The following is a 27868-nucleotide window of genomic DNA, read 5'->3' on the forward strand; positions in this document are numbered from 1 at the left end:
ATTTAGAATACCTGACTACAGAGTGCATCAACTTGGTTTGCTGGTCCATATGGCCAAGGCAATTACCCCCACTCCCTTCACCTCTCCACTCACTGGAAAAATGATGGATTTGGAAAGAAGGTTGGAAAAACACTGCTTAAAAAGAGCAACATTTTTTCACCATCTCTAAAAGCATTTCCATATGTATTATCTCAAAAAGATATAAAATAGTAGGATCATAGGTCATGCTAAGCTGTGCCATCTCATAATATGTAATCGCCAATGTGCAGGACCTGTGTGGGGTAGATCAATCACCTAGTGGGATATCAGGGACATCGGAGCTTTCTGGGGCACCACAGCACAGCAGGGACAGCCTGCTGCTGCGTTATTGGAGAACTTGAGTTTTGAAAATAAATATATAAAGTATGTGACTAAATGCTCCCTTACAGCGTATAACAATATGCTCTTTGCATATTGTTAAAAGTACAACTCCATTTTTAAAGCACTTTACAGGTCACCTTCAAGAATTCACCATGTATACCCACGCTTTCTTTCAATCTTTTAATTCTTGATAGTATCATACTGCAGAGCTTGGCATTCCCAACTTTCCTTCGCATCATGTTATGATTCACAGCAAAAGTGGCTACCTGTAATTCTCCACAGCTATGCTTTTAGGCGTTTTACACTTTTAAAGCCAAAGAAGTCTGAAACTTCGGCAGAAGATCAGGGCAGAGAGATTACTGCTTAATTCTCATCTGAAGGAAACACCACCTTCTCGCAGATGCCTACAGATGATACATGGGGGGCATCAGAGACCACCAGCAGCACAATGACTCCTTATTAGTAACAAATGGAAACAAGAATGTACCCGATGGGGCTGCCTGTGCCCATATGCAATAATTAGTAACATGCTTCACCACGCAGGGTATGTGACACTGTCACTCCAGCAACCTCCTATTCAGTGAAAGAGGAACAAAGTTCCTCCAATAAGTGGTTTCAGTTTCAACAGTTTCTTCGAAGGATGCACCACAGTGACAATCAAGGAACATCCAAGCTGGGTGTTACATCTCAGGCAAAACCCCCGAAATGAGCCCCCCTCCTTCCCACAGCCTATGGTTTTTAAATGGAACCTCACAATCCAAATTTAGAAGCAGAGCAGAAAACTTGTGAAGAAGCCACTCCCTGGGAGAGCCTGGGAGTGCTGCATTGAACATCGTTAGGAAGGTGCCTAGCATAAATGCAGGCAAAAGGCCACGTACACCATGCCTTGGAGGAATGACAACAGAAGGGACACTGTTACGGGTGCATTAGGAGAGACAGACGCTGCTAACACCTCCAGTCAAATACACTGCAGCTCCCATTACTATTAAGTAGCGGAGAACACCTGTGTGTCATCTTCACTTGCCGCTAGCTTTGACACTGCTTTCACCTCCACCACTTACACATTGAAGAAAGAGAGGGGTGCTGGGAAGATGATTCGCTGAGAAATGTCTACTTGTTAAGAATCCACCTTTATTTTCCTACAGCACATGCATGGGTAAAAATAGGCAACTGGCCTCGATAGCTTATGAAGCTCTCAAATACTGAACAGATTTACTGTAACCTTCCTGGGCACGACATAAAGTCCATCCTTCCTCTAGAGACCCCTGGAAGGAGGTAGGAGGAGAGCTGTGCGGTGGACACACTGTGGTTTCTAACCACACTTCTCTAAGGATATTGCATTAGATAGGAGCGGAAGGGCTTTCCCCCTTCCCCTAGTTCTGTGTTTCAGTCTCAAAAATCAACCTAACCATGAATTTACTGATGAGGACGACAGAGGAGGGAATGTGGCAGAGGGCAGCACCTAACAGCGTATCACCTGCTGTAACTGCAGCTGCACTTGTAACTGCAACTGTAACTTGCAGTCAGTATAGGACCATCCTAAAAAGAAGCATGGGACTATCAGACTCACTATACAGCCACTACTTGAGAAGGCATGAAACAGAGGGAAACTAATTCCCATGGAGTTCAGTCAGTGCAGAGGCACAGAAAAGGAGGACTGGAAGAAGTTTCCGGAGCTCATTCCACAGATTATTTAGCAAGTTCTTTTGACACAGGAACATTATTGACTCCTTCCTGTTTCCCTTTTATTTTCATACGGATCACAAACCCAACAGACATCTATGACAACTAGAAAGCGATTATGGGAACGTCACTGAAATACTGCAAGGACAGAATTACTCCAGATTCACACTACACCCTCACTGCTTGCTGACAACTGTCTTTGCTACAGGCCTGACTCTTTCCATTGAAACCATACCAGCACACACCTTACAAGGCAATGGAGCCTCAGGTACCATCAACACCTTGCAAACCATGAAGGCGGATGCTGAGCCAGGTTTTCAAATGTGGGCAGCACAATATCATTAGCCACACCTGTCCAAGTGACAACTACATGCTTTTCTCTGAGGCATATCAACAGCTGGCCCTACTGAAGACATGATCTAAGACATCTGCTACCCCCAAATCGAGGGGGTCCTGAGCTCAGCGGGTATGGAAGCTACTTGCTGTGGTGGCTCCTGAGCAACCGAAACCGAAATTCAATTTAGTTGGTCAATCAGACCTCACAATTTCCACAATACCCCTTGCCAGACACATTTTCTCTTCCACACGCATGCACAATTCCAGCCGCTTGGCCTCACAAGCAAATACAAATGCAGATATTTAAATCTCAAGCAAATTCAGATCCATGCAACGCAAACGTACGTACTCTCACACAGGCACATGCACTTTTGAGCAACTTAATGATCTATTGCAAGGGAAGAGTCTGTTTGTTTTCCTTCAGGAACTCGTATTGATCCTGACACACAAATGACATCTTCTCAGAAGAACAAAGTTATTCCCCCTCATCTATGCCTTTTTTTACCAGATAGATGTCTTGGACTAAAATGTTACACTGATGTGTCTTGACACCAGGTGTCTTGAGAGGTTCAGTACATGTGTGCAAGCAGGGACCACCTCCCATACTACAGCACAGTAATTGTTACTCCTGCAGGAATCTGTTCTTCTTTGCCCCTTCTCTTAACCCTTACATTCTCCCAAGGAATTACTCAGGTGTATATATAGGGCAGCAGACAATGCATAAATCTCCCCCCAGTTTCTACTGAATTTAGATATTCGCTTCACAAAAGCCAGAAAACTTACTTGGCTTTTTATTATTCTTATTTAAAGGCCTCCAAAACAATATAAATCCCTTCTTTTTTTCTAGAGGAGCCAACAGGACTCATTAAGCCTTCTGGTTCCCTCTGCTGCCATAAAAAGGTGCAGGGTTTCTGAATGGGATCAGCTGCTGTGCAAAGGCCCTGCCGCAGCCTCGGAAAAAAATATCAGAGTTCATGTATCTCTGGACTGAGCCTCCCATGGGACCACAACAGCCTCCCAGCACTGCTGAGCCAAGGCAGGAGTTAGCACTGGAAGTAAAGATCACCTCTGAGCAGAAAGGCTTCCAAAGACCCTCTCCCCTTTTTGGCTCTGTGTCTTTGGAAACAACTATGCTTCAGAAGTGACTGTCTGCACAATGCATGGAGCTGAACGGAGCAGTTTCTCTCGGCAAGGAAGATCAAGCAGTCAAGGCACTTAAGCTTTTGCTTTCTACTAGGCTTCCAAGACACAGTCCTTGAAGACATTAAAGCCAGGTGTCCTGCTAACAGAGACAGAAAGCTAGACATCAACCAGAGCATCTTCTTACAGGCCCATCAGGTTCCTCAGACAGACTTACAACTACAAAAAAAAAATGGGGGGAGCGGGAGGGGAAAGCACAGAGAATGCAGCTACCCAGAAACTCTGTGATTTCTACCTGGCAGAACACAGGGCTAGAGCAGGGCATTGAGCCAGGCAGGTCATGTCAGGAGACATGCCATTTCCATATGTGAAGGCAGTACCCACCCCTGCTTTACATCCCTTCCAGCTTCCCCGAGAGTCTGGGAAAAGAGCTCCCACAGTCAGGCAGCTGATGCTACACCAAAATGAGAGGCATCAAATTGACTACTGCCAGTAGGCAGCTATAGCTGCACCTACCCACTGGTGCTCTCCTCCAAAAACAGCGAGGTGACTGCAAAGCTCAACATCCTAAAATACATGCGCAAGCCCAAGGTCAGTTTATGCACACTCAAGGCAGGTGGTGATTCCCAGCACTACATTTACACATGTAAAACAGAGGCAAATTGTCGACAGCTGACAGCTTATCCAGCACCCCAAGGCAGCAAGACTGACTGAAATGACTCCCTGTCACAGAACCACGCACGTTCAACAGAAGAAGGCATCAGCCAACCTGACAGCAACAGGCTGTGGCATATCTGTGGCTAGATCTGGACAAGAACCTTTAAACTGCCCCAGCAAATGGTGGCCTACCAATATACTACATACTACATGCTTATGTCCCCATCAGTCATTCATTTTGAGGTATTTCTAGCGTGTCTTGTAAGGATAGCTTCCATCAAAAGCAGCGCATCAAACAATAAAGCTAGTATCCCTGAAAATTGTCTAAGGAGGGAAGCGCTATATAAAATTTCAAATATAAGAGATGTTTTTCTCCAACAAGCACACTCCAGGAACAGAAATCACAGTAAAACACTGTGATTAACAGAAGGATGTTTGTATCTTTTCTAGGTCAACTCTCAATAACTTCAGAAGATACCAGGTCACAGACTCAATTGGTGGGTTGGCTTTTTCTTAAGGAAAAAACCCACAGCTATATTGACTTCAATGAAACTTTTCCATTCTTCAGTAACTAGATCTGCGTGATAATACATTTGACCTACATGGAACTGAAGTCTCTTTCTCTCACAACAGTCATAAGCCTAAGGAAGATCATTGCAGCATTTCCTTATCAGATATTAGAAAGAAATTAAGCAAAGGTTTATAGCAAGACTTGAGGTCATGAGCCTAAATTGTGCTTTCATTACCAGCTGCTGAGCTTTAGGCTTGGACCTGCAGCTCGGAGCCTATGGACTGGGTAAGGGAAAAATCAGCCAGTATTTCCATGCTTCTTTGTAATTTGAAACCACTGAGACATATCTCAGGGCATAAATCAGACAGCTCTATAAATAAAATAAATTATAATTTTGTACTCTTTGGAAGAAAGCTGACATCAAATTTATGCAACAAATGGAAGAAAAAATAAGCCTGACCTATGGCCCAAGAACATAAGCTCCACCTTGTTCCACAGGAGAAAGCTCCACCACCACCATTAGTTGGCTATGCCCTTGGCGGCTTATGGCTACAGGTAGTCTACTATACACTAAATGTCTGTACATAGCAACTTCACTTAATGAGGTAAATGTTTATTAACAGAAAGTGCTACCAGCAAAATTCCAGAAAATTTCCGTGAAAGAACAAGCTTCTCTTCTCAGGTAATTAAATGATGACTCTTCCCAGCAAGTCCCAGTCCCAAGTTCACATCACACAGACAGCTGTGACTGCTTCTCTATGCTATACGACATGCTCCACTTTTTAAACGCATACCGTCACTTCTGTGAACCGAAGTATGACTTCTCCCCGGCACAGACTTTTTAAAACAAAGCTGCTACATACGTGTGAAAAGGCGAGTAACCCACTACCAGAAAATACTTAGCTTTGTATAAAGCAATCATCCTCTGCGGCAAAAGATCAGATAAGTACAGTTTTGAAAGTGTGTGGTTATGATATGACTGAATGTATCATTACGGCTCTTTTGCAAAAAAAATAAAAGATAAAACTGAAGAATTCTTTCATTTTATAACAGGAAAGAAAACTTCTAACAGACAACTGTCACTTAAAATCCCTATGTAAGCATTCTGCTCCGTTTCAAAATGGGGGACAAAGGTGCACTATAAAGGGTTTTAAGAAATTCATTCCATGCTATTCTGGACCCCCTCTCTTGATAATACGCACAAAGAAAACAGGACATCTTGGAGCTCACTGATACAAAACTAGCAAAAACTTTGCCTGCCAAAGACATCGGGATCCTTGTGGGTGCCTACAAACGACCGTGTTTGGATTCCAAGCAGCAGTTCCTGTAAGTCTCTATCTTCCGTACGTGACACGAGCATGACTGTAAAGTGAGTTTACAAGAAATATGAATGAGCACATTAAGACCATTTCTCAAAATTCTTGCTAAATGGGAAGTTGCATTTCTTACCTAGTTTCCAAGAAAATGCCTGCCAGTCCCTTCATTGCCCCCAGCAAACCTTCCAGCTCTCAGGCAGATTTCAACTAACTCTGGCCAAGGACTATGGCACAAGGGATGGGCACCAACAATGGCATTTCTGCAAATGTTCTGGAAGCAAAATATCTAGGAGAGATTACACCATTTTCCCCCAAGGAGTGGAAGGCTGGTGGCAAGCTGAACCTATGTCGGGCATTGAGAAGTGACATAAGAGTGTGCTGACACAAAGACTGAAAAAGCTTTCATCAACCTAATCCAAGCACAAAGCCCTCCTCATCCCTCCACCCCTGGGTTTTGGCCATGATAACAAATAACTCAACGACTGAACAAAGCATGGAGGCTACTTTCTGTCTCAGCAGCCCATCCTGCCTCGCAGCTCATTCAGCCCTCGCAGCTCATTCAGCCCTCGCCAGGGCCTCCTCCCCATGTGGGTACCACACAAAGGGCCATCAGTTGCTTTTCAGAGAGAAACCCTTCCCAGAGGCTACAGCAGTCTGGCAGGCACCGCCAGCCCCTCAAACAAAGTCAGTGGTGTTAGAAAGATGACAGACCTCCACTATGACATTAGTCCTGTTATTCATATTCCCTAGGGGAAAGACAGGAGGGCAAAGCCTTTAAGTCCACAGATTCTCCATGACACTTCTCCATGCAGTTGGTCCCCGTAGTTACTGGAGAGCCACAAAACACAGTCCTGAGAAAGCAGAGCACCAGTCTCTTGCAGATCACTAGATGATGAACACAGAAACCCACTCCCATCATTTTCAATTAGTGAGCCTCATTTTAATTTTTCTGCAGATCATCCCATGGGAACAGGGTAAAGCTACCGGCCTTCATGTGAGGAAGAAGTTAAGCTCAAATGCCCTTCATCTACTTTTAATGTAAATTGTTCACAGCACTTAATACCAAGAAAGCTGCAATTAATTGTACTATGGTATCAGTAAGCACACTGGTTACACCATTAGAGACCATTATTTTCCCTCTAAGACATTATGTTACTACATTATTGATGCAATTGGCCAGTGTAATGAAGCAGTGCTTTGCATCCTTCTTGGTAATGAACATCAAGTTCACGGTGCTATAGCACCAGCGCCAGATTTAGTGAAGGGTTTCTTTCCAGTAGGTCAAAAATTCCAGTCAACAACCTAAAAAACAGCTGTGCAAAAAGTTAAACACCTGTCCTTAATCAAAAGCAAATGCTTGGGTTTCTATTTCATACAACTCAAAATTACAGCTCTTTCTAAATACTCTGTTTTGACAGTGAATATTTTTACCTCATCTGGACAGACTATTTTCAGAAAGGCATTCAAGAGAAATTAAGCCAAAATGCAGTAAATTGCCAAGACAATTACGTAAATATTGAACTTCCTTGAAGTAAAGGGTCAAAAAAACCCAACAACTATATCTAGAGGGTCACCACTCCTAACACAAAGAGCACATCTGAAATCCAGGGAAGGAAGATTTGCCCATGACAAAACTGCAGAAGAAAACCTACAGCAGTTATCATGTAAGGTGCTCAGAACAGCAGACACTCAGTCCTGCAGCTCTTACTCATTTGCAGAGCTATTGAAATGAATAAAGTTTATTTCTGTGAACAATACTGCCGGAAAGAGCCTCTGCAGAGAGCCCAGTTAGCAGTGAATGATCCTGCAGCACAGAGGAAGGCCAGGAACACCCGCCACGTCTTGTGCAATGCCTGAAACGCTGTCCAAGCAAAGCTTGGGCTAGAACATAAAACAGTACTTCCTCTGCAATTATTGATGTAAGACAGAGTGTTAATATAATCTTTAGAAATATTCTTCACGTGCATAACTCCAGCAAATTGCTTCCCAGTCACTCCCTGTAGCAGTCAGCTCCACAAACCCCCAGTATGTTGTAAAAAAGGAGAAGGCTCTTTAGAGGTATTTTAAATTTATTCTTTTTCAGTTTCACTTAATCTTCTTGCATCCTGGCTCTCTGCAAAAAAAAGTTAGGCAGCTGATCAGTTCCTGCTTTGCCACTCACTCTCTCGCACAGTGCAATCACAGCTTCCCTTGGGTGCATTCTTTCTGGACCAAATAATGCCACTCCAATTGACTACTGCTGTAGCAAAGTATTCCCCTTAAGCCCCTCTTCGACTTTCATTATCTTTTCTGCTGTTCGCCCTGTTCCTTTTCTTTCTGGAAATAAGGCTACTGAAACTAATTACTCCAGGCTCAGAGGATGTTTTATGGAGGTGCTGAATTGTTCTCATTTTTCCTCATGCCACAACCAACAGCCGTGCATTTATTTATATATCGACAACTATTCCAGTGTATTCGTGCAACACCAGCAGCTGTGAAACCTCCACAGGGAGCAAGATCAGAACTCATCCCCATGATGACTGTCAAGCCACAGTCAAGGGGCAAAGTAAACTAAGAAGTCCTCATTTTCTCAACACTTCTTCCCTTAAATGCTGTCCTTACCATCAAAATGGAAGTTTTCCCAGGGGCTCATCCAACTCAGATCCTACTAGACCACAAAAAAAGAGTGAACCCCATCCCTGAAGATCCCCAGTGTGCTTACAGCACCATCTCGCTCCAGCCAGGGATGTCTCAGCAGCACTGTCGGGACTATGCAACATGGATTGCACAAGCTGCCCGTAGGCCTAGCAGCTCCTTTCGACAGTACAGGTCTAACTCTGCTCAGCAACTAGCTTTGTAGCCAATTTTGCAGTATGGGTGTGTTTGCACTGTTTGCTTGAGAAGCAGCTATTAAGTAGGCAGCAGCGTTTCAGGTGAATTCCCAAGGAGTCTCAAAGCAAAGCCCTAGGTTGGGCAAACCAGAGCCGTGTAATCGCAAGGGGACAAAGGCAGGCATAAGGGTGGCAGTATCCCTTCCAAAGGAAAACCCTGCCATGGCAGCGTCTCCTCACTCCAAATGAAAGAGAAGTCACCTGCGATAGCGGCCAACACCTAAGCGTCCAGGGCCAGCCCAAAACCTTAGAAAACACTTTGTGACTCACCAGTTCCTACCTCACACCGACACAGTCTGTAATTAAAGGTGTCTGAATAGAACCTTACCAGCCCCGATAAGATGATGTTTTCCCACCGATCTGATAACTGCCAAACAACCTCAAGCTCTTCTCTTTCCATGACACCCCTGGTCAGTGTAAAGGAGGCAGAGCGGGCAGACATCAGCATCCCCATCTGCTCTGGCAGTTTGATGGCTCTCATCACCACAGGTCTCCTTATAATACCCGCCAATTATCCCACGCAAACGCAGTTTCTGTGTGCCGAGAGGTGACAGCCCATATCCTTCCAGAAAATCAATTAGACTATCTGTATGCTTAAGAGGGAATAAGCTTTGGCTAGGGTATTTTTCTCTTGTAGTATTTAATCTTGCTTTAAAAGCATTCAGCCACCACAGTTCAGCTGCAGATGTATGTCAGACAGCATCACCGACTCATCTACCTTGGCTCCCAGCTTTTGGCTGCAAGAACATTGCTACATAAGTTCAGCATCCTTTCCACTGAATAGGTGTTTATCTCATTCCTACATTTAAATCTGTAAAATAGTTGTAATTACTCCTGCTTGTCTTACCTGCGTAAGACAAACAGGTATATCAAAGATGCTCTTTAAGATGGAAGGCAAGACATCGTATGCATTGACACAAGTGGAAATTTTTCATGTCTGCCCCTGCCATCACTCCGCTTGCAAAACTGTTTTCACTATCCAAAGCCATTTGACGCACTAGGCAATTCTGTTGAGAACACAGTGGTATAACTAAGAACTAGTTAACGGGTAATGCAGAACAGGAAAACAGCAGGTCCTAACTACTGAGGGGCAGCTTGTTTGGGGTTGGGTTTTTTCCATGGTAAAGGAATTGCGTATTTTTAAAATTGCCCTCCTTACTGAAAGCATGTCTGATAATTAAACTGAAGCTCTTATTTTTAAAATCTAATTTGCTTTTGAAAACATACACTGCTGGACTATTATTAGGATTTTTCTTATGTGGGCCAGCGGAAATAGGCTAGCCAGTTAGCGTGAGGGCTTACAGGCTGCAACGAGTGGAGCTCACTTTGCCATCTTTAAGCCAGTGAATCAGTAATAAAATCAAAATTTCCTTTTGAATGGTAAATAAACATCTGCAGTGAGGTACTGGTATCATCTTCAGTTTAGAAAAAAAGCTTATTTTTAGTAAAACTATATCAGGGCCTACAACTTTAGCTCAGGAATTTCTTTCATTTGTTATCAAATACGAAAGCCCATCCCAGTGTTTGAGGGGCTGCCCTGACCACAGAATTCAGGCAAGTACTACAGGACTGGGGTTAGCAATACTTCTGGAATATCTTGAATGATACGTCACTGCACACAAAATGTACACTAGAGAAGTGAAATAACACCAGTAGCTCAAGAATAATCCTTCTGAACTACTGAGCTTTCTGATCTTTATTTTATAAGCATCAAGAGAAGTAACAGCATCAGAGGTACCTGCATTCAGCCCCTAGCAGTTCTGTTCACTGTATGACAACCCAGAGAAAAACAGTCAACCTATCCAGACTTAAAGTGAATGATTAAGTGAAATTAATTTCTGTGATATGCTAATACGAAAAAAAATGCCCCTGTATTACAAAAAAATATAAAAAATAAATCTTCACAATCTCCATGAAAGGCATCTCAGTGGCTACCCAAAATGACTCCAATCTCCGAAATATCTCTCCTTTCTGTTGGCAGCATTTCCCACCAAAGGGCTGGGAGTACAGAATCAGTCCCTGGGCACTTGGCCTGCCTCACCAGTGACAGCTTGCCTTGCTACCTGCCACGTTCTCTGCTTTGAGGTGATGGAGAAGCAAAGACTCTTCACCTGGGGTAAAGAACCTGCATCCTGGAGACTGGATACGGCCCACAGCCTCTTACCTTTCCAGCTCCCTGCCAAATGACATCCCAGAGAGGGGGTTGCAAGGCTTGCTCAACCCTCTGCCAAGCAAATCCAACCGTAGCTCCTTGTTCACAGCCAAACAATACATTAGCAAAGGCACTACAGGCCAGCAACGTTTATCCAAGTCTACCATGGGGCCAGAGAAACTGCAAAACACTGCGGGATGCAAAGTTTCCTCCAATTATTTGACAGCCTTGAAAATGCAAATGCATCCACCAAACCTCTGCTGCAACCCCAGCCGTGTTCACTTCTCCCACCTGGGAGCAATATTTCATAACATTGCAATTTAAAAGCAGGGTGGTTTTATTAATTTTCAAGCCTCTCGCAGACTCTCACAGGTCCAGGTGCTACTCCACAGCACTCAAGGACAGAAATCCAGTCCTTGAAGAGGCCTCTTCTCTAATCTTCTCAGGGTTTCCTGTTCATCTGTTCACTTGCAAGCCTGTCCCTAGAGCTTTATGGCCACATGAAGTCTATGTGCTGTTCACATGAGCAAGATCTACCCATACGAGGGCTCTGGGAGCAGGATGGGAATCTGCTGACCCAAAGGTATTACCCATTCCCCCCGGCTTGGCCGCAAGGCCTCTGTGCAGTCCTATCTCCTGGCAAGCATCCCACCTCCCACACATCCTGCAGCACTGATCCCTCCTTGCACTTTCGCTTTCAGTTGCCTTGCAACACCAGGGAAAAAGAGCTTGTACCTGCCTGCCATGCTTCCATTCAGGGATCTATTGAAAGATCATAGTATCAACATCCATTACTGCCTTAAGCACAACAACTGGAAGAGCCCAGTCCTTAAGCGTCACACCAGTGAAGTTCCTACCAAGCAGATGTTATGCCCACCAACGACAGCCAGCCATGTGCCACTGCGCAGATGTACACCAGGTCTGTGCGAGAGCCACCAGGACCAGAATCTGGCCAAAGACTTTTGAACAAGTAGGATGCCATTTAACACAGTGCTTGTAAAAGGCCTGGAACTACTGGGGTGAACGAGTCCTTTCTCCCTTACTCACCTTTGCCAGCTCAGTTCAGCAGGGTCACAAACATCTGTCCTTACACCCATTCGCACAAATGGTGTAATTTTCTTTCCATTCCTTACTACCAATCCACTATCGTTTAACTATGAATCAAATCCAAGCTGATTCCTTCTCCTTATCAGTAGTGAGCCAAGAGAATTCCCCTGAGAAACTGCAAGTGTCCCAAGCACCTTCTCAGCCCCCAACTGGGTCCATGTATTTACTGCAGGATGCCAAAAGTACCATAGTATACACCTCCTGGGTTGTTTCCAGGAATAATCACACCAAACAAAGGGTAATGCTTACTAGGGACCTAGCATAGGAATCAAGAAACGGAATAAAAGACCATCAAGATGACACGTACTGCTTGAACAAAGACCAAGAAAATAGTCACGTCCCATAAGCCGTGCTGTGCAACTTCCTCCTCACCCACAAACTGCCATGGTAAGGGAGTGTGATGATTCAAAAGCATCAGCTCAGTATAACAGGTTAAATTAATCAAAATAACCAAGACAAGCCTCAGCAAGGTATCAGTGTAAGTGCCTGTAACACATCCATTCTGCTGAACTGATCCACACCAACAATGGCTCCTTGTTCTTCAGCTGCTCACAGAAACATACTCCTCACTCCTGCTATCAAAACGAGCATACAGCTGCCTTCTGACTGATTCATTTCACCTGATCAGTGGCCTCTTCTCTTCAGCCTGATCTAGCGGGACATGCCGCTGCCCATCACAGGAGGGATGGAATTAGATGATCTTTAAATTTCTTTCCAATCCAAACAATTCTATGATTCTGTTTTTACAGAAGAGAGATGTAGCTTTATGGAAAGCAAAAGAAGTGATTGACCACCAGATTATATTTCCTCACAGCCTACAACGGCAAGATCTCTTGGGAAAATGGGAAGCTTACGTACCGACAGACAGGCTGAGCCCACTGAGAGGGCCTCTTTGTTGTAGGAAATCCCTGAAAGTTCAAGAGCCACATTTAAGGCTTCAGCTGGCGTAGTCCTCTGTAACATCTGTGGGTTTTTTTCAGGCTGTCCCCACCGAACACCTCTAGCAAAGTAACTGCAGGTTAAACTGACTGCACAAGCTCTGGGGTAATTTTGACTTCAGCTGTACATCTTTTAAAATATTTAAAATACTTATCAGGTGCATAACAACTATAATTACAGATCTATATGGAAATGCTGCAGTAAGTTGCTTTTGGTGAGGATGAAAAGAAGGAGAAAAGCAAAGGAAGAAAAAGGTCCCTACTTTTTCCTTATACTCTGCTATGGCAAAGGAGAACACCCTGCAGACAGAGCCACGGTGGGAGCGCTGGGACAGAGGGAGTGGTAGGACAGCACCGCTGCCACAGCTGGACACACAGCCCAGCCCAGGAGACTTGAAAGAGGCGGTAGAAAAGTCTTGACACTGGGAAGAAGAGCAAGCAGGCATTGATTCATGCTGTGAAGATCATACAGGAAACTTGGGATGTGACAGCACAGGAAAAATCGGCCCACAACACCAAGCAGCTGCTCATTTCACTGCCCAGCAGCTAATGCTAACACTTGGTGTTAAAAGAGATAACAGGAGCAGTCCACCATCTGCCAGGCTTCAAGCAGCCGTCACAGCCCCTGAGTGCCCAGAGAGCCAAACTGCTTGAGGACGCAAACAGCGGCAGCACTGCGGCTTGTGATCTCCACATCAAGACAGCACATCCTGGTGATCAACTCCATCATCTGTCCCCTCCTTGCTTTTTCTGTACAGCCTCTACTGGGCCAGCAACAGCGGTATTCTGGGTGAAAGGGGCTAGTTTCAGCAAGCTGTCTGAAAGGAGCCTCTACGCTTTTTACACTGCACATTGGCCCCAGGAAATTACTCCAGATAGTAGAATTAATTCCTGGTGCCCACACGCTCCAGGATACAGCTCCCTCCTCCTCTGGTGTCACCTAATCGAGTGTGGCTTTCTCTTTTCACATCTTCATTGCGGGTAAGGTGGTGGGAAGATGATAAAGCTTTCTTCTGACTTCCGAGAGAGGAGAATCAGGTCCCTGTCCCAGAGAAGGGAGAAAAGGCTCAGGCTTTACAAGTCCCCAGCTGAAGCAAACCTGGGTATCTAGTCTTGATAACACGCAAGATTTCCTACTTACAACAGACAGCTTGGTTCAACATGCACTGCACAAAGGCCAGCACATTAACCACTGCGTGTTTTTCAAAGTAACTTTGAGCAACTGTGGAAAAGAGACCATTTACAGTAGCATTACAGAAAGGTGCAGAGCTGTCCCTATTGCTCACATGCACCTTATCTCACCAGCTCACAAGAGGACTGAAAGATGAGATGAAGCCTGCTGGCATTCAGCAAAAAAGCCAGAAACCCAATATACTGCTAAAACTACGCTGTCATTTCCCTTACACACTCCTTGTATATATAGTCATATTTCCCAGTCATGAGCTGAAAGCCCAATTTACATCAGAAACTAAGTGGTACAGCTGCAGCCCTAAAACTCCCTAGCGTGGCCACAGCTATAACTACCATTAAGGTACTTCCCAACGTGATGAAGGGAATAATCTTATTGGCATACATCATCTTTTACAACTATTCTGGGTGTTTCTGGTATAGCCATTTCTGGGATTATTTTCTTTTTTACATTATATACTCACAACTGAAACAAATTGTATGAATAAAAATGAAGACAGAAAAACAAACCTTCATTAACCAGTCAGTCAAACAGCAACCTCCCACTAGGTCGCTACTTCCCAATCCCATCACTGCTCCTCCTCACCCCTCACAGAGCAACGGAGGTCTGCAACAAGAGCACACATGCTCCACATCCATCTATTCCACTTCTGCCAACACCGGGTGTTCAAGAAACCCACCCTATTCCAGGGAAGGAGGTTTCCTCACTGCCATCCCAGCTCCCACCAGCACTGGTGGCCCCAACCCACAATCAGGCACAACCTTCTGCCCTTTGGGCAGGTGATTCTCCCTCCCATCCAGAGGGCAGACAAATTTACAACTTGTTCAGGGAGGCTGTAGAAGTTTGCTTGGGAGGTTGTCAGGTAAGAGAATAGAGCAGAAATACACAATTTGTTGTACCGCTACCGATGTCAATCTCTGGGTAAGGGACTCGATGTCCAGAAGCAGATGGGAAAAAACATAATCGCAAAGACCTCAAAGTATAACATATAAGGTGCATATAAACAAACTTCAAACTGCATTCCAGATTCTTTTACTAGCGAAAAATAAAATTGAAATACAATGGCAAGAAAAAGGATGTTCTTGAAATTGCGGTTAAAAAAAAAGCCCAGGAAAAAAGCACAAAGCTCCATTCTGTGCCCAAATATTCCTCCATCATCCTAGCCGAAATAAGTTGTAGATTGATTTTTATGTTGCCTCAAAAGCTGTGATAGCATCTTGAATGGTTTGATTACAATAGAAAGCAGAGAAATAACAAACAGATAACAGAATGCTCAACAGCAAGCGAAAGGGAATGATTTCTATATACACACTCACACACATATACATACATATCAGAACTTGAAAGCGTTAACTGATTTGGTTAAGCTGTGCTGATATATTGGTATTACTCATTTGATTGGTATCCCCCTAGTTCGCTTGGATTAGGAGAAAAGGTTGAGGTTAAACTGAGGTTAGTTGACATGTGTCAGCCAAGCCTGACCTAATCCTGGGTTTCTTCCTAGTTCTTGTGCCTTCCTCTCTAAATAATATTAAGAATAGAAAGAAACCACAGGGACAGAGTTGGGTTCCAAATAGCTATTTTTAGTACCTATACACAAACAGACAAGGCCGAGCGGTGCACACTGGCTGCTCCGCAAAAACCTCCTCCCCATGATCCCTGGCTCCTCGGCTGTCTCCCCCATTGCCTCTGTCCCTCCCACCACGAGTCTTGCAATGTAAGATAAGGAGACCCTCAAGACTAAAATGAAAACAACACAGTTTATGAACACTATGTTAATCTAATTGTTGTCCAATACCACTTTTCCACCTGGTAGAAGAGGACCTTTATAATCCAGTGTAAGTGACTTGGAGCTATTTGGACCTGCCATTCAAGCATCTCCTGTGAAATAGAAATATATGGACTTACTCCAATGATTTGCGCTAGATCTAAGTCTGGGGGAAACTTCCCAGTTATCTCAAAGGAGCTCTCAGATCTCGCGTAAAAGTAGAGGTTTGATGAGCAATAAAGAAACAAAAATAATATAGCTTAAACCACAGAGGTGCCAGCTTTTACTGCTTTTCATTGAGTACACAATATTTCGCTCTCACTATTTCAAGGGAAATAACACTCTGCACAACTGTTATAGGACGTAAAATGTGTACTGTGCTGTTTAGACGGAGCTCGTAATTGAAACACTTGAACGCCAATGAAATCCCAAACGTAAAGTTTTTAATTTTCATTCAACCGTGATATTAAAATTCTAGTTGTGCGGGGGAGGGGAGAAGAAATTACTACCTCAGAGTGCTTTTTAAAGTCTATTCTTTCTGATATAGTAAGTAGGATAAACTGAGCCAAGATGCCAACAGCTGCTGGCGCACTCCAGCAGAATGTTCCCAACACCGTTCCTTGCTTCTCCGTTGTCATCCCTACTCCCATGCCACACAAGAGTTTGTCAAGAGCCTTATGAAGGAGATGTGGCCTGCTGCCTGGAACGCACAAAGGAGTACCACCACCTTCATTCACGTGCCTCCAACCCCACACAAGGAACGAGCAGGCACCTGTTGCAGAGCAGGGCTACTGTTGAGGCAGCTGTCCAGGATCAGGCCAGACACGCTCAAGATAAATCCAGCAGTCTGAAGGACCCACCAAAAGAAACAACTCAGATATCTTCTTTCTCATCATTTGTAGGAAGGGTATTATCTTTCAATACTGATCTTATTTAGCAGCTTTTCCAAAATGACTGGGTACGACATCAAGCTAAAAAACATCAGCTGAAACCACTAAACCCTCTGCACAGCTGACAGGGAAGCCCTGAAAGGCTGGTTTGTGTCTTGCAGATCCTCAGACTATCTTCTCAAAAACACGTGCTCACAGACCATAGGGCAAACTCAGACTACATCATGCACAAACACATGTTCCTCTCATACTTGCATCCTGTGATCTTCACGAGTTGTCCGTTTTGCTTTCCAGACGGAATTCAAGGTGTTGAATTTAGCCTTGAAAATTTTTAAAGGTTTGACATTTGCCTGCCACAGAGACACCACCTCTCCCTCAGAAAAATTGTCTTGCAGATAAGGTACTGCCAGGAGCTCTGCTTTTGCACTGCCTTTCTTTCCCCTTCTCTTCACTCAAATCATATTGGCCGTGGTACCTCCAGAAGGGACTCAGCTACCACTTCTCATCCATGTCCTTTGGACCAAATCCACTGGTTTCCGTGCCTGTATGTCCACAGGCCACCCAGCTGGGCAATGGCATTGATTTATCAAACCTCCAGAGCACAAGACCTGTCTCTTCTCCTGGGGCAGTGGAGAAAGACGCGAGAAGTCTGCTACCCATTAAGTTGCTTTAGAACGGTGTTTCAAGTACCGAGTACAGAAGAAGGATGAACTTGTGGTTATGCCACTATATAGAGATGTAGCTTCCAGCAGTCCTAGCCTCCTACCACAGGTTGCCAAAGTAGTTTCAAGCAAGTCAATCTCTGGCATCAGATTTCCCCACCTTTTAAGTGCCTGAGAAGGAAACATTTGCAACCAACCATGGAGCTCTGACATCAAAATGGTGAGGACTATATAAACAGATGCATATCTCCCTGGTGAAGAAACAGATTGATGTGTTTAATGGTTTATAATGGCTGTTTTAGTTGCCATGAAAGTACTTAAGAGCATGCAATGAATCCTTAGGTTAAATCTAGATAAATGTAAACAGCAATAAAAACCAGCTTTCATTAAAAGAAGGCCTGACTCTTGTTTGCACCTGTAACTCTAAATATGTATAACAGGATGTCAAACTACGTATAAGATGCTAAAAATCAAAACATTACAGTCACTGGCACAGAAAGCACAATGACACAGGGGGAGAAGCAAAACAAAATGGACAACTTGCTTGGCTCTGATTTGAACATCTTACAAAAATGCCATTTGCTCGAGTCAGGACTGAGCAAGCAGATTTGTGCCAGGTAAAGCTACAAAAAATTGGAGATGAAAACTCCAAACACCGTCTATGCGAAAGGAAATAAATGGGGGTCAGAATTAAGTTTATTTAAATCCACCAAGCTGATACAGAGGGAGTTAGAGATCTGCAAAACAAAATGAAAGGCTCAGTAGGAGCCTGCACAGCCAGTGCTGCAATGTCAGAAACGCAACACAGTGCCATCAGAAACCTACAGGCATAGCACTAGGACTCGAGGAAAAAAACAACAGTGGCACTCCTAGGGAAGACATGCCTGCCTGCAACAGCGCTAGAATAAGGCGCAAGGGTCCTGCAACCCCACGCCCTGACACCAGATGCATTTTGAAGGGAGGTACAGAGGAACCTCCAGGGAGAACATCCACAGCTGGAGCAAAACCACCCCAGAGGAATATAACGGAGCTGCATCTATTTACACCAGGGAGGAGGATTTACCCCTTTCTTTTGATTCTGCTTGGCATCCTCCTTTGGGTCTCTTATGGGAGAGAAGGTGTCTTGACACAACAGACAATTATCCGTGATGCATCGTCTGTGGCTATAACAACTTAACAGGGCTTATCAGTAGACCTGATCTAGACTTCCAGTTATCCTTGTTCTCCCAGTTCCTTTCCCCCCCCCTCCAATATTTGCATCTTAGCTTGAGGTATTTTGCATATGAGCTGAATAAAGGTGTTTGCATGTGGCTGTGCACACTTCAGAGGAGGTGGCAGAAAAAACACCCAATTTTATCTCCGATTCCCTGGGAGTCAGCTTGTTCAGTCTTCCCTTCCCTGACAAACAGAGGGAGCTGAAATAAGAAACGTCAACTTTGGGATCCTACTCTACCGAACGATAACACATTTAAAACATCGGACTCTTCGTTTAAAAAGCAAACAAAAGAAAAAAAAAAATCCCCAGGAAGCTGATGCATCACCGTGTTGCATCTGTGTGTCAAGCTCCGGGTAAACAAGCAGCAACATGAATGAAATCTGTCCAGAAAGACTGCATTTCAGCGCCAACCACGCAATCTCTGGCCAAACCACTGCATATGTAACAAAGTTTGATCTCGCTTGCGACCGTTCAAGCTGCGCTTCTGCCATTTCCTGTGGAAAACTGAAGCTCGGAACGATGTCTGTCGCCCAAGCCCTCACCGATACCCCTGCCAGCTGCCCCTAAACAAACACACACACCCGCAAACACAAAACACACACACGGAAACACAACACACGCCACCGGGCAGGCAGCCCCGGCAGAGCCAAGCGGGGATGCTCGGCACATCCCTCCCCGCTCTCCGTGCCGGGCACTGCCGTGAAGGGGACAAACCCACCGCACTGCCCATCCCTCCTCCTCCCTCCGCGGTCCCGCACATCCCCCAGGGGGCGGACAGGCGGCCGGACAGCCGGGGGGGGAGCATCCCGCCCCGGCACAACAGGTGGTCGGCGGCGCCCGGTCGCACTCACCGCTGGCGTTCTTGCCGCAGATGAGGTGCTGGTAGGGCTGCAGCAAACCCCAGAGCTCGGGGTCGTTGTTGACCGTCTGCTCCAGCGCCTCCAGGGTGAAGCGGGGCGCCTCGCCGCCCTCCTTCTCCTTCTCGCCCGGGGCGGCGGCGGCGGCGGCGGGCGGGGGGCGGCCGGGCGGGGGCAGCGGGGCGGCGGAGCCGGCCAGCACCCGGGCGTGGATGTCTCGGAAGAGGCTCTCGGTGCCGGCGGTGAGGTAGATGGCGGCGTGCTCGTGGATGCGCAGGGCCACGCGGCTGTCCACCATCCAGCGGTAGAACTTGCCCACGGAGAAGGCCAGCCCGCAGCGAGCCGACTTGCCGCGGCTGAAGCGGTCGCCGCCGCTGCCGCTCATGTTGTAGAGGGAGAGGGCGCTGAGGGCGGCCGCCGTGCAGCGAGCCGACAGCGTCCAGCCCAGGACGATCTCCATGGCGCTCCGCACCTCGTGCTTGGTGCACTTGGCGAAGCGGAGGCTCAGGCGCTGCGCCTCCCGGGCGATGCGCACCAGCGCCCGGCTCACCAGCGTCGAGAGCCGCGCCGCCGCATCCCGGCTCCCGGGGCTGCCCGAGCCCGGCGTCCGCGGCTCCCGGCGAGGCGGCGGCGGCAGCAGCAGCGCCTCCACCTCCTCCAGGCTCCAGGGGACCTCCTCAAGGTCGGGCAGGAGCCGGGAGCACTGCTGCCCCGCGCAGTCCAGCACCTCGGAGTCTTCCGCTAGGACGGTGTTGACGGTGTCGAAGCTGTTGTGCCGACTGTGCATGGAGTCAGTTAGGTGCGGCCAGCAGCTTCCTCCATAGGGGTACGCGGGGTGCGAATCCGAGCAGCACAGCGACAAGTTGGAGGAGCGCACCGAGTCCGCCGCGCCACCATACCCGGAGTCCAGCGTCAGGTCTTCCAGCGTCCTCACCGCCGTCTTACCTCTCCGGGCCATCGCCGCACTTCATGCTGCACCCGCGGGACCCGGGCGGGGAGCGGCTCACGGGGAAAGCGGGGGGCGGTGAGAACGGCGAAGGGGGCGCGACGAGACCCGCTGCCGTTTTGCCCCCCCGTCGGCCACAGCCCGCTCCTGCCCCTGCTGCCCGCTCCGCCAGCGAAACGGCGCTGCTGCCCGCTCCGGCTCCTGCACTGCGCCGCCGGCCCGACACCGCAGCGCAGCGCCGGCCGGGCGGCGGGGGGGCGGGGCCGTGCCGAGCGCCGCGGCCAATGGGGCGGTGCCCTGCGCCCGGCGCTCCGCCCCTCGCCTCCCGGGGTCGCCGAGCGGCGGGGGGGCTCGGGCACCGCCGGCCGCCCCGTCCCCACCGGGGCTGCTCCGACACCACAGTGTCCCGGTCCCTCCCGGGGCTGTTCCGCCGCTGTCCCCGTCGCTACACGGGGCTGCTCCGACGCCGCCTTGCCCCCCGGTAGCTGCTCCGCAGGTGTCCCCGTCCCGCTGCTCCCGACACCGCCGCTGTCATCGTCCCCCCTGGGCCGCTCTGACATCGCCACCGTCCCACCGCGTCCCGATCCCTCCCGGGGCTGCTCTGACACTGCCGCTGTCCCGTTCCCCCCATGGCTGCTCCGCCGCTGTCCCCGTCCCGCCTGGGGCTGCTCCGCCACCTCCGCTGTCCCCGTCTCGGTGCCCCCGGGGCTGCTCCGCGACTGTCCCCGCCGCTTCCCCGTTCTCCCCCCGGTGGCTGCTCCGACACCGCCGCGTCCCCCCGGGGCTGCTCCACTGCTGTCCCCGTCCTTCTCCCGGTGACAGCCACCACCGCTGCTCCTCAGGCACCGGCAGCCCCGCTCCAGCCCTCGCTGGTTCTTCGCACCTGATGTTGCCATAAACATCAAAGGGAGCACAGTCACGGTCGGAGACAGCCCGAGACGGTCAGGGGGTTTTGAAACAGGGGGGAGACGGCCACGTAAGAATGCCAGGCATCAGGAAAAGCAATTTCCAAATAATTAAAACAGGTACAATAAAGCTCTTAGACATTCTTGAAATTAATCCGCTCAATAGCACAAAGAGTTGGGCAAGTAAGATTCGTATCGGGCTCGGGGTGCGTTTCCTACACACGTTAAGATGTCTTGTGTGATATACGGATAATTTATCCCTAACTAATGTGTTTTAATCTTACATTGCTAGGCTTTAGTGTTATTAGGAGTTGGCCGGCTAATATCCCAGGCAACAGACTGAGAATGTATACGCTTGTGAGTTCCAGTTTTGAAGAAAAGTTGTATCCTTTTAAGTGTAAAATACCAGCGAAATTCTATCCCTTTAAGGATAAAAGCCTAGCAAACATATTTCTCTATCATGCCAACAAAGGCGGCCAAAATTCTTGAGTAGGCAAGGCGAGTCATGTAAGAGATTTCCCCGTCCAAGTGAGTGAAGCCTGGCGATCCTTCAACATAAACTTCCTACAGGAAAGGCATGAACGCAACTACAGGTAGGCTCATTTGTTAAACAGGTTGGGGGAAAACATGACATCACGGAAAACTCTGTGAAAGTGGTGACTTCCAGATTAAGTCAGGTGCTGTCAGAAACTGGTTTTTCAATACCGCCTTGGCCCTTCTGCAAGATATGCTGTGCCCGATACGTTTCCACAGAAATCTTAAATGGCACTATATCCAGATAAAAAATAGCAGAGCTGAGGAGAGGAGCAACCTGAATTTAAGCCATTGTCATGCTGCACATGAGAGGTTCAGGCCCCGACTGCCGGCACCAGCTACCCTTTGGAAGGAGGGACGATCATCAAAACCGAGGGCATGCTTTGAGAGCAAAATCCTGCAGACTTTGTGGTGATCCAGCTGTATGTCTCACAGTAGAGCCCTCTGGTGTTTTCAGCAATTCAGTGCAGTTGCTGTTCAAAATTCACGTTTCCATTTGATAGGAGAAGGAAGGCACCACCAGGACTGAATCCCTTAGGATATCTGTTTTTCTGACAAACTCTATTCACCTGACTCTGTTCCAATGCTTTCACTGCATTGCGCTGAGCACATGGGACAGCACATGGGACATGCTTGCGCTGAGCACATGGGACAGCAGGTCAAAGTCAGGGGAAGTCCAAGTTCAGGAAGTTCAGTAGGAAACCGTTTATTTGGCTTCACAAAACACAAGGTGAATGTTCAGGGAATATGGAACAAATGAGCTGGGTAGATTGTTCATCAGCCTTTGCAAAAAATGATGCTTCAGAGGCACTGTTTCTAGACTACAACATTAAACACACATTGAGATGAACAAGAGAAATGAGGACAGTCGTCTGGGACTGTATGCAGACTCGGGCATTCTTATTACTGACTCACAGCTAGAAGTCGCAGTGAGATGTGCATCACCTCACTCATGGAGGGTTGATTCCCAGCCACACTGCCAGTTGAGAAGATGTTGCGACACTTGGACACAGCAAAGGCATGTCAGCAGCACCAGGCTGGTTTCAACCTTTAAAGGAACAGCAAGAGCTTCTGAGTCATTTCTTCAAAAGACTAATTACATTCTCACTGAAAGGGCTGGAAGTTCAGATCAATGCAGGGTGGCCATCCTGGATCTCTGGTGATCTTCAGCGCCTGAAGGATCTTGCCTGTTCAGGTGCAGATGCCTTGGCTGCTGCATCCTGGGGCGAGCTTCAGTGTAATTTGGAAGGACATCTGAAAGGGCTCCTCAGACATGGTGACTTCATTCTTGAAATCGCCCTGGGAGAAGATGGGATCAAACTGTTTGGAGGGAAAAGCGCCCTTGCCATAAGTCCAGTACCTGTGCGGGGTGAGCTCTGGTGACAGTCCTCAGCTTTTAATCCAGAAAGGGCACCACACCTCTCCTGCCCTGGGCACAAAGGCAGGTGTCTGCAGCTGTACCCCACTCCACAAGCCTTACAGCCAGGGGTCATTTGCCTATTAGACAAAAACATCCACTGAGGAAAACAAAGCCTCTTTCTATGTCAAAGGCTGGAGGGGAGGAACAATTTTCAGCTTGTTGGAAGCATGGACATCAATTATCCTTCCAGAGAATTCAGACAGGGACTGATTAAGTACCATTCCAGGATGATAAGTGCCAGCAAAACCTCTGAAAGAGGGAAATTGAGCCACATTTTAAAAAGGTGCCCAGGGCAAATTTAAGTGAATGGCAGGTTAGAGTTTGTATGGGGAGAGCAGTAAGCACACAATTCTTTCTTTCCCCACCTAGTCAATCGCCCACTTCCTCAGAGGTGCAGGGAAAAACCTGATAGCAAACAGGCTGCCGGGCAGAGCAGGAATATTCCTAGGGTGAGGCCACTCCATGCAATTTCTGTATTCAAAATTCAATGTGCTGCCCTGCAGTAACAGCTTAGATCAAAAGTGGTGCCCACAGGATCTCCCAGTGCTATCTCTGACTGCTAGGAGAAAGCAGTGAGGATTATGAGGGCCTTGCTTATATTGCTAGGGAAGTTGGAGTGTTAATGTTTCTAATCACAGGGTTTAATTTACAAAGCAAGGCTGTTATCCTGTACCTGTAAATCAGGTGTGAAATGCACATCCGAGGCAGAGGAGCCTTTGGGGCTGCAGCGTGTGTACAGTCTCCTGCAAAGATACTGCCCATTAAAGAAGGAACCGAGCATTGGCATCAGGTAGCATCATCCCTCCAGGGCAACTGGGCCACCGCTGCCAACTGTTTAGACAAGCAGGTTCAGGGACATGACCCTGGTGTTGCTCCTCAAATGGTCACAACACCAAAGGAGTGGGGATTAGCGACACAACGAGGCCACCAGTTTGCTGGCTGGAAGAGGCACTGGTAGTGCCTCCAGCATGAGCTGGAGGGAAGGATGAGGCAGGTGGATGTCACACCACCCGCTTTTTCCTCCATCAGTCCCATCCTGCTGATTTCAGCAACTAGCTGCATTAGGACCCTTGTTAAAGACTCAGCAGGACCTGTTGTCCCAAGGAGAGGAAAGGTTCAGCTGATCAGCTACTACTCTTGCAGACACCAAGGAAGAGAGCTGCCCCTGAATTTCCACTGGCTATTGCTTAGCCAGGGGATCCACTCAGTTGTTCTCATCTACTGTGCAGAAGCACCAGCTCCTGCTTCGCACTGAGCTCAAAACCCTTCCTGACTTTCTTCTGGTAGTCCCCATGCCCCCGTGTGCTGAGAGTGGAGGTCAGTTAGAGACGCGTAGAGTCCTGCCTGGCATAGAGGCACAATTACTCTGGATTTCTCAGAAGCCACCAACTGAGGACAGGAAGACAAACCATCAGCCAAACCCAAATCTCACTGCCTATAATGAAGCTGTGGAGCCCACAGATATGGTACGGTTTCTTTGAAAACAAAAGCGTAAATGAATTCAGAAAGTGATTTGTCATATTCCTGGAGGCTAAGACCACTGTTAAACATAACTATTAAACACAATGATGCACATGCAATCTTCATCTCAGAAAGTTTCTCAACAGTTCTTTGCCAGAAATGGGGAGGTTGTGTCAGGGGAAGAAGCACTTCATAATCACTCGGTTCCTCAAAGGTCAGTCATTGGCGGCTGTAAGAGACGAAAGACTGCGTTGCAGAGACAGGACCTTGGTTTCAAGCCCTTACTTCCACATCAGCCAAGGGCATTACCGCTTTGCAAGTGCAGCTTGGTTCAGATGTTTGCACAGCCAAGGCAGCAGCCGTTACTGTCTTTACAAGATATTAGATCTTACTCGTTGTTCTAAGGTAGGATTGACTGCAACCTGTACATGAATCCTAACACCTTTTAATCTCTTCTTAAAACCATCCATGATGAAGACTCTATAACTTCCCTGGATGGTCTGTTTCCAAGTCCAGATAATCTTGAAACAGCCTTCCTAACATGTAACCTAACCTTTTCTTTGCTACAAATGTAAAAAATAAAAAGATGCTCCCAAACTTCTTTGGTGGACTACACTGGCATCTATGTCTCATTTTATCTTAGGCGGTTCTAAAAGCTTATAGAGCCAAGCAGAACATACCTGTCATTATCCCCCAGCCAGCAGATGTAGGTGCTTCTCACAATTCACTATACCACTCCAAAAAGTATAACAGTGTTTGCATGCTTTATGTGCAATAAGATTATACATACCTGCTACATTTTGATCAGAACTAGAAGAAACAGGAATAGCGGGCTTCCTGGAGGACAGAGACAAGGAAAGACGCTGTTCAGCCAGTGGTAATTTCCATTCCCACTCAAGGCACTACAAACCTGTGGAAGGGATATATGCATGGCTAGATGAAAAAATAATTTAAACGTGAAATCTAAAGAGACAAACATGCTCAGGATTCACAGTGACTGTCGAGCTAGACAGCCCTTTACTCCTTGCTTTAGTGAATATCTAACATACAGATAATTTAACCTACTCTACCATTACTCCTTGTCTGTCTATCACCACTGAAACCTTCTTCATGCTTGGTAGTTCAAGAGTGACATTTTTGTCTCCTCAAGGAGCAGAGTGCTCAAGGACTCAGCCCCACAGCTAGTCAACCACGCTTGCTACATCCTGATGTGCAAGGAGTTGACAAGCCGGGTCTAGCGCCCACTCAGACCCCAGTGTGCCATGCAGTGTGTTTGCTTTCTCCTGGGGAATCATATTTGTTAGTCCTTGCTTGCAATTCAAGAGTCAGTCCTGATTTGAAAAGAAAAGAAGTCTTGTGGTTTAAATATAATTCTTTATGGCACTGTAGTCTACACGTAGTCTTAAGTTCAATTTTAGGATGTAGTTTCTACAATATGACCTTTCTTTCCCTCCGGTGAACACATGAAGGGAAGGATGAGAGAAGGAACATGAGCCATGCTCTCCACTTTCCTCACTCGTGGAGTTTTTTTTTAAAAGAGGGGCAAAGGGACACAAACTGCAGAAGGTTATATTAAAATCCCTTCACAGCTCTGCTTCTTGCCTGTACTTTAGGACCGACCTAAATTTCTGCTATTAAAAAAGCATGATGACACTTAAGACTGGTCCCAGACAGTGCTGACAACAGAAAGTCCCAGGTAAAGACTTTCTCAATTTCCGTATCTAATGCTGATTTGTTTAATTTTTAAGGGGGCATTTGCAGACACACAAACAACCTCGCCATCCATTTAGGAGATCTGTACCACAAGTTCCCATCCCCACCAAGCATGCTGCTATGGCTGCGATCCCGCTCCCTGTGTTGCTCGTGGCCTCCCTCGCTTTGCAGAGCTCACTTGGTCCCACGTGGACTCGCGGGTGGGTTGGCAGCGAAAGGAGGAGCCCCAGGCTATGGGTCAGCTGGCAGCGTCTCAGCAGCGAGCAGCTCTTCCACCGCCACCCTCCAGCCCAGTTCCAGGAAAAAGTGCTTTGCACACAGGTTCCCAGCCTCACTCTTTTCTTACTTAAGCAGTCAAGGGATTTTTTTTTCCCCCTTTCCCCTCCAATAATTGTGGCAGGCATTAGTGAGCCGCAGGCCTACACAGTTACGAAGTATAATTAAGATAGGACACTAATACAATTCCCTGATACTGAGAACTTTCTATTCATAGGCAAATCCCAAGAAAAGCACACAGGAGTAATTTTAATGTGGAGGGGTTATATTTCTTCCCTTGAAAATAAGAAAACAAAACCTAGGCATTTTGGCATAAGATAACATCTAAGGAACTGAGCAGTACTTGCCTTTCCTTTATCCTAGCACTTACAACTTTTGCTTGTTTTCCTAGCAGTTCCCTTCAAAAGCCGATCAAAGCTCCATTTTTTTTAAACATTACAGCATTTTGTTCATTCCTTGACTGACCAAAACTATTGCTGAAGTGCCCATAAATAAATTAGCAAAAAGAACCACCAATTTGACTCAAACCTAGTAAGAACTAACTCCAGAGAACCTCGTATTCCTGTCAGTGCTTTTCCTTGCAGAGAGATATTACATCACTGCAGTCTACCAGGTTCAACTACAAACTGTATCTTGAGACGTATGTGAGACAAGGGAGCAGTCCTGCAAGAAGTCTACATTTAAAAAAAAAATGTTAAATATAGCAATATATAATACAAACCTCTATTTTTTAAGGAAGAAAAATAGTAATTTTTTAAGGATTAAGAGTAGAGAGCACCTGGCAATGAGAACTGACATTTCCCAACTCCATCGCAAGGTGCATTTCATCACCTGTTTCATCATCCTGTGGGGCCCTGTTGTGGTGCAGTACAGGTACCCTGGTGATTCAGAAATGGAAGGGTATAGCGAGATGGGAAGGGAAAGGCCAGCTATCCACTTCAGGGAATGTGGGTGCATGAAG

General features: G+C 46.9%; 1 protein-coding gene across 3 annotated transcripts in view; it reads right to left on the minus strand.

The window, feature by feature from the left end:
* ABTB3 (ankyrin repeat and BTB domain containing 3) overlaps window positions 1–20833 on the minus strand; it is a 175603-nt gene extending 154770 nt beyond the window's left edge. For all 3 annotated transcript variants that reach the window (XM_054056458.1, XM_054056459.1, XM_054056457.1), the window contains exon 1: window positions 19647–20833. In XM_054056458.1, coding sequence (XP_053912433.1) covers window positions 19647–20610 — 964 coding nt within the window. In that variant the 5' untranslated portion in view covers window positions 20611–20833. The remainder of the gene's footprint in view (window positions 1–19646) is intronic.
* Window positions 20834–27868: the final 7035 nt, after the last annotated feature.

Source organism: Cuculus canorus, chromosome 1, assembly GCF_017976375.1.
Source record: "Cuculus canorus isolate bCucCan1 chromosome 1, bCucCan1.pri, whole genome shotgun sequence".
NCBI classification, from domain to species: Eukaryota; Metazoa; Chordata; class Aves; order Cuculiformes; family Cuculidae; genus Cuculus; species Cuculus canorus.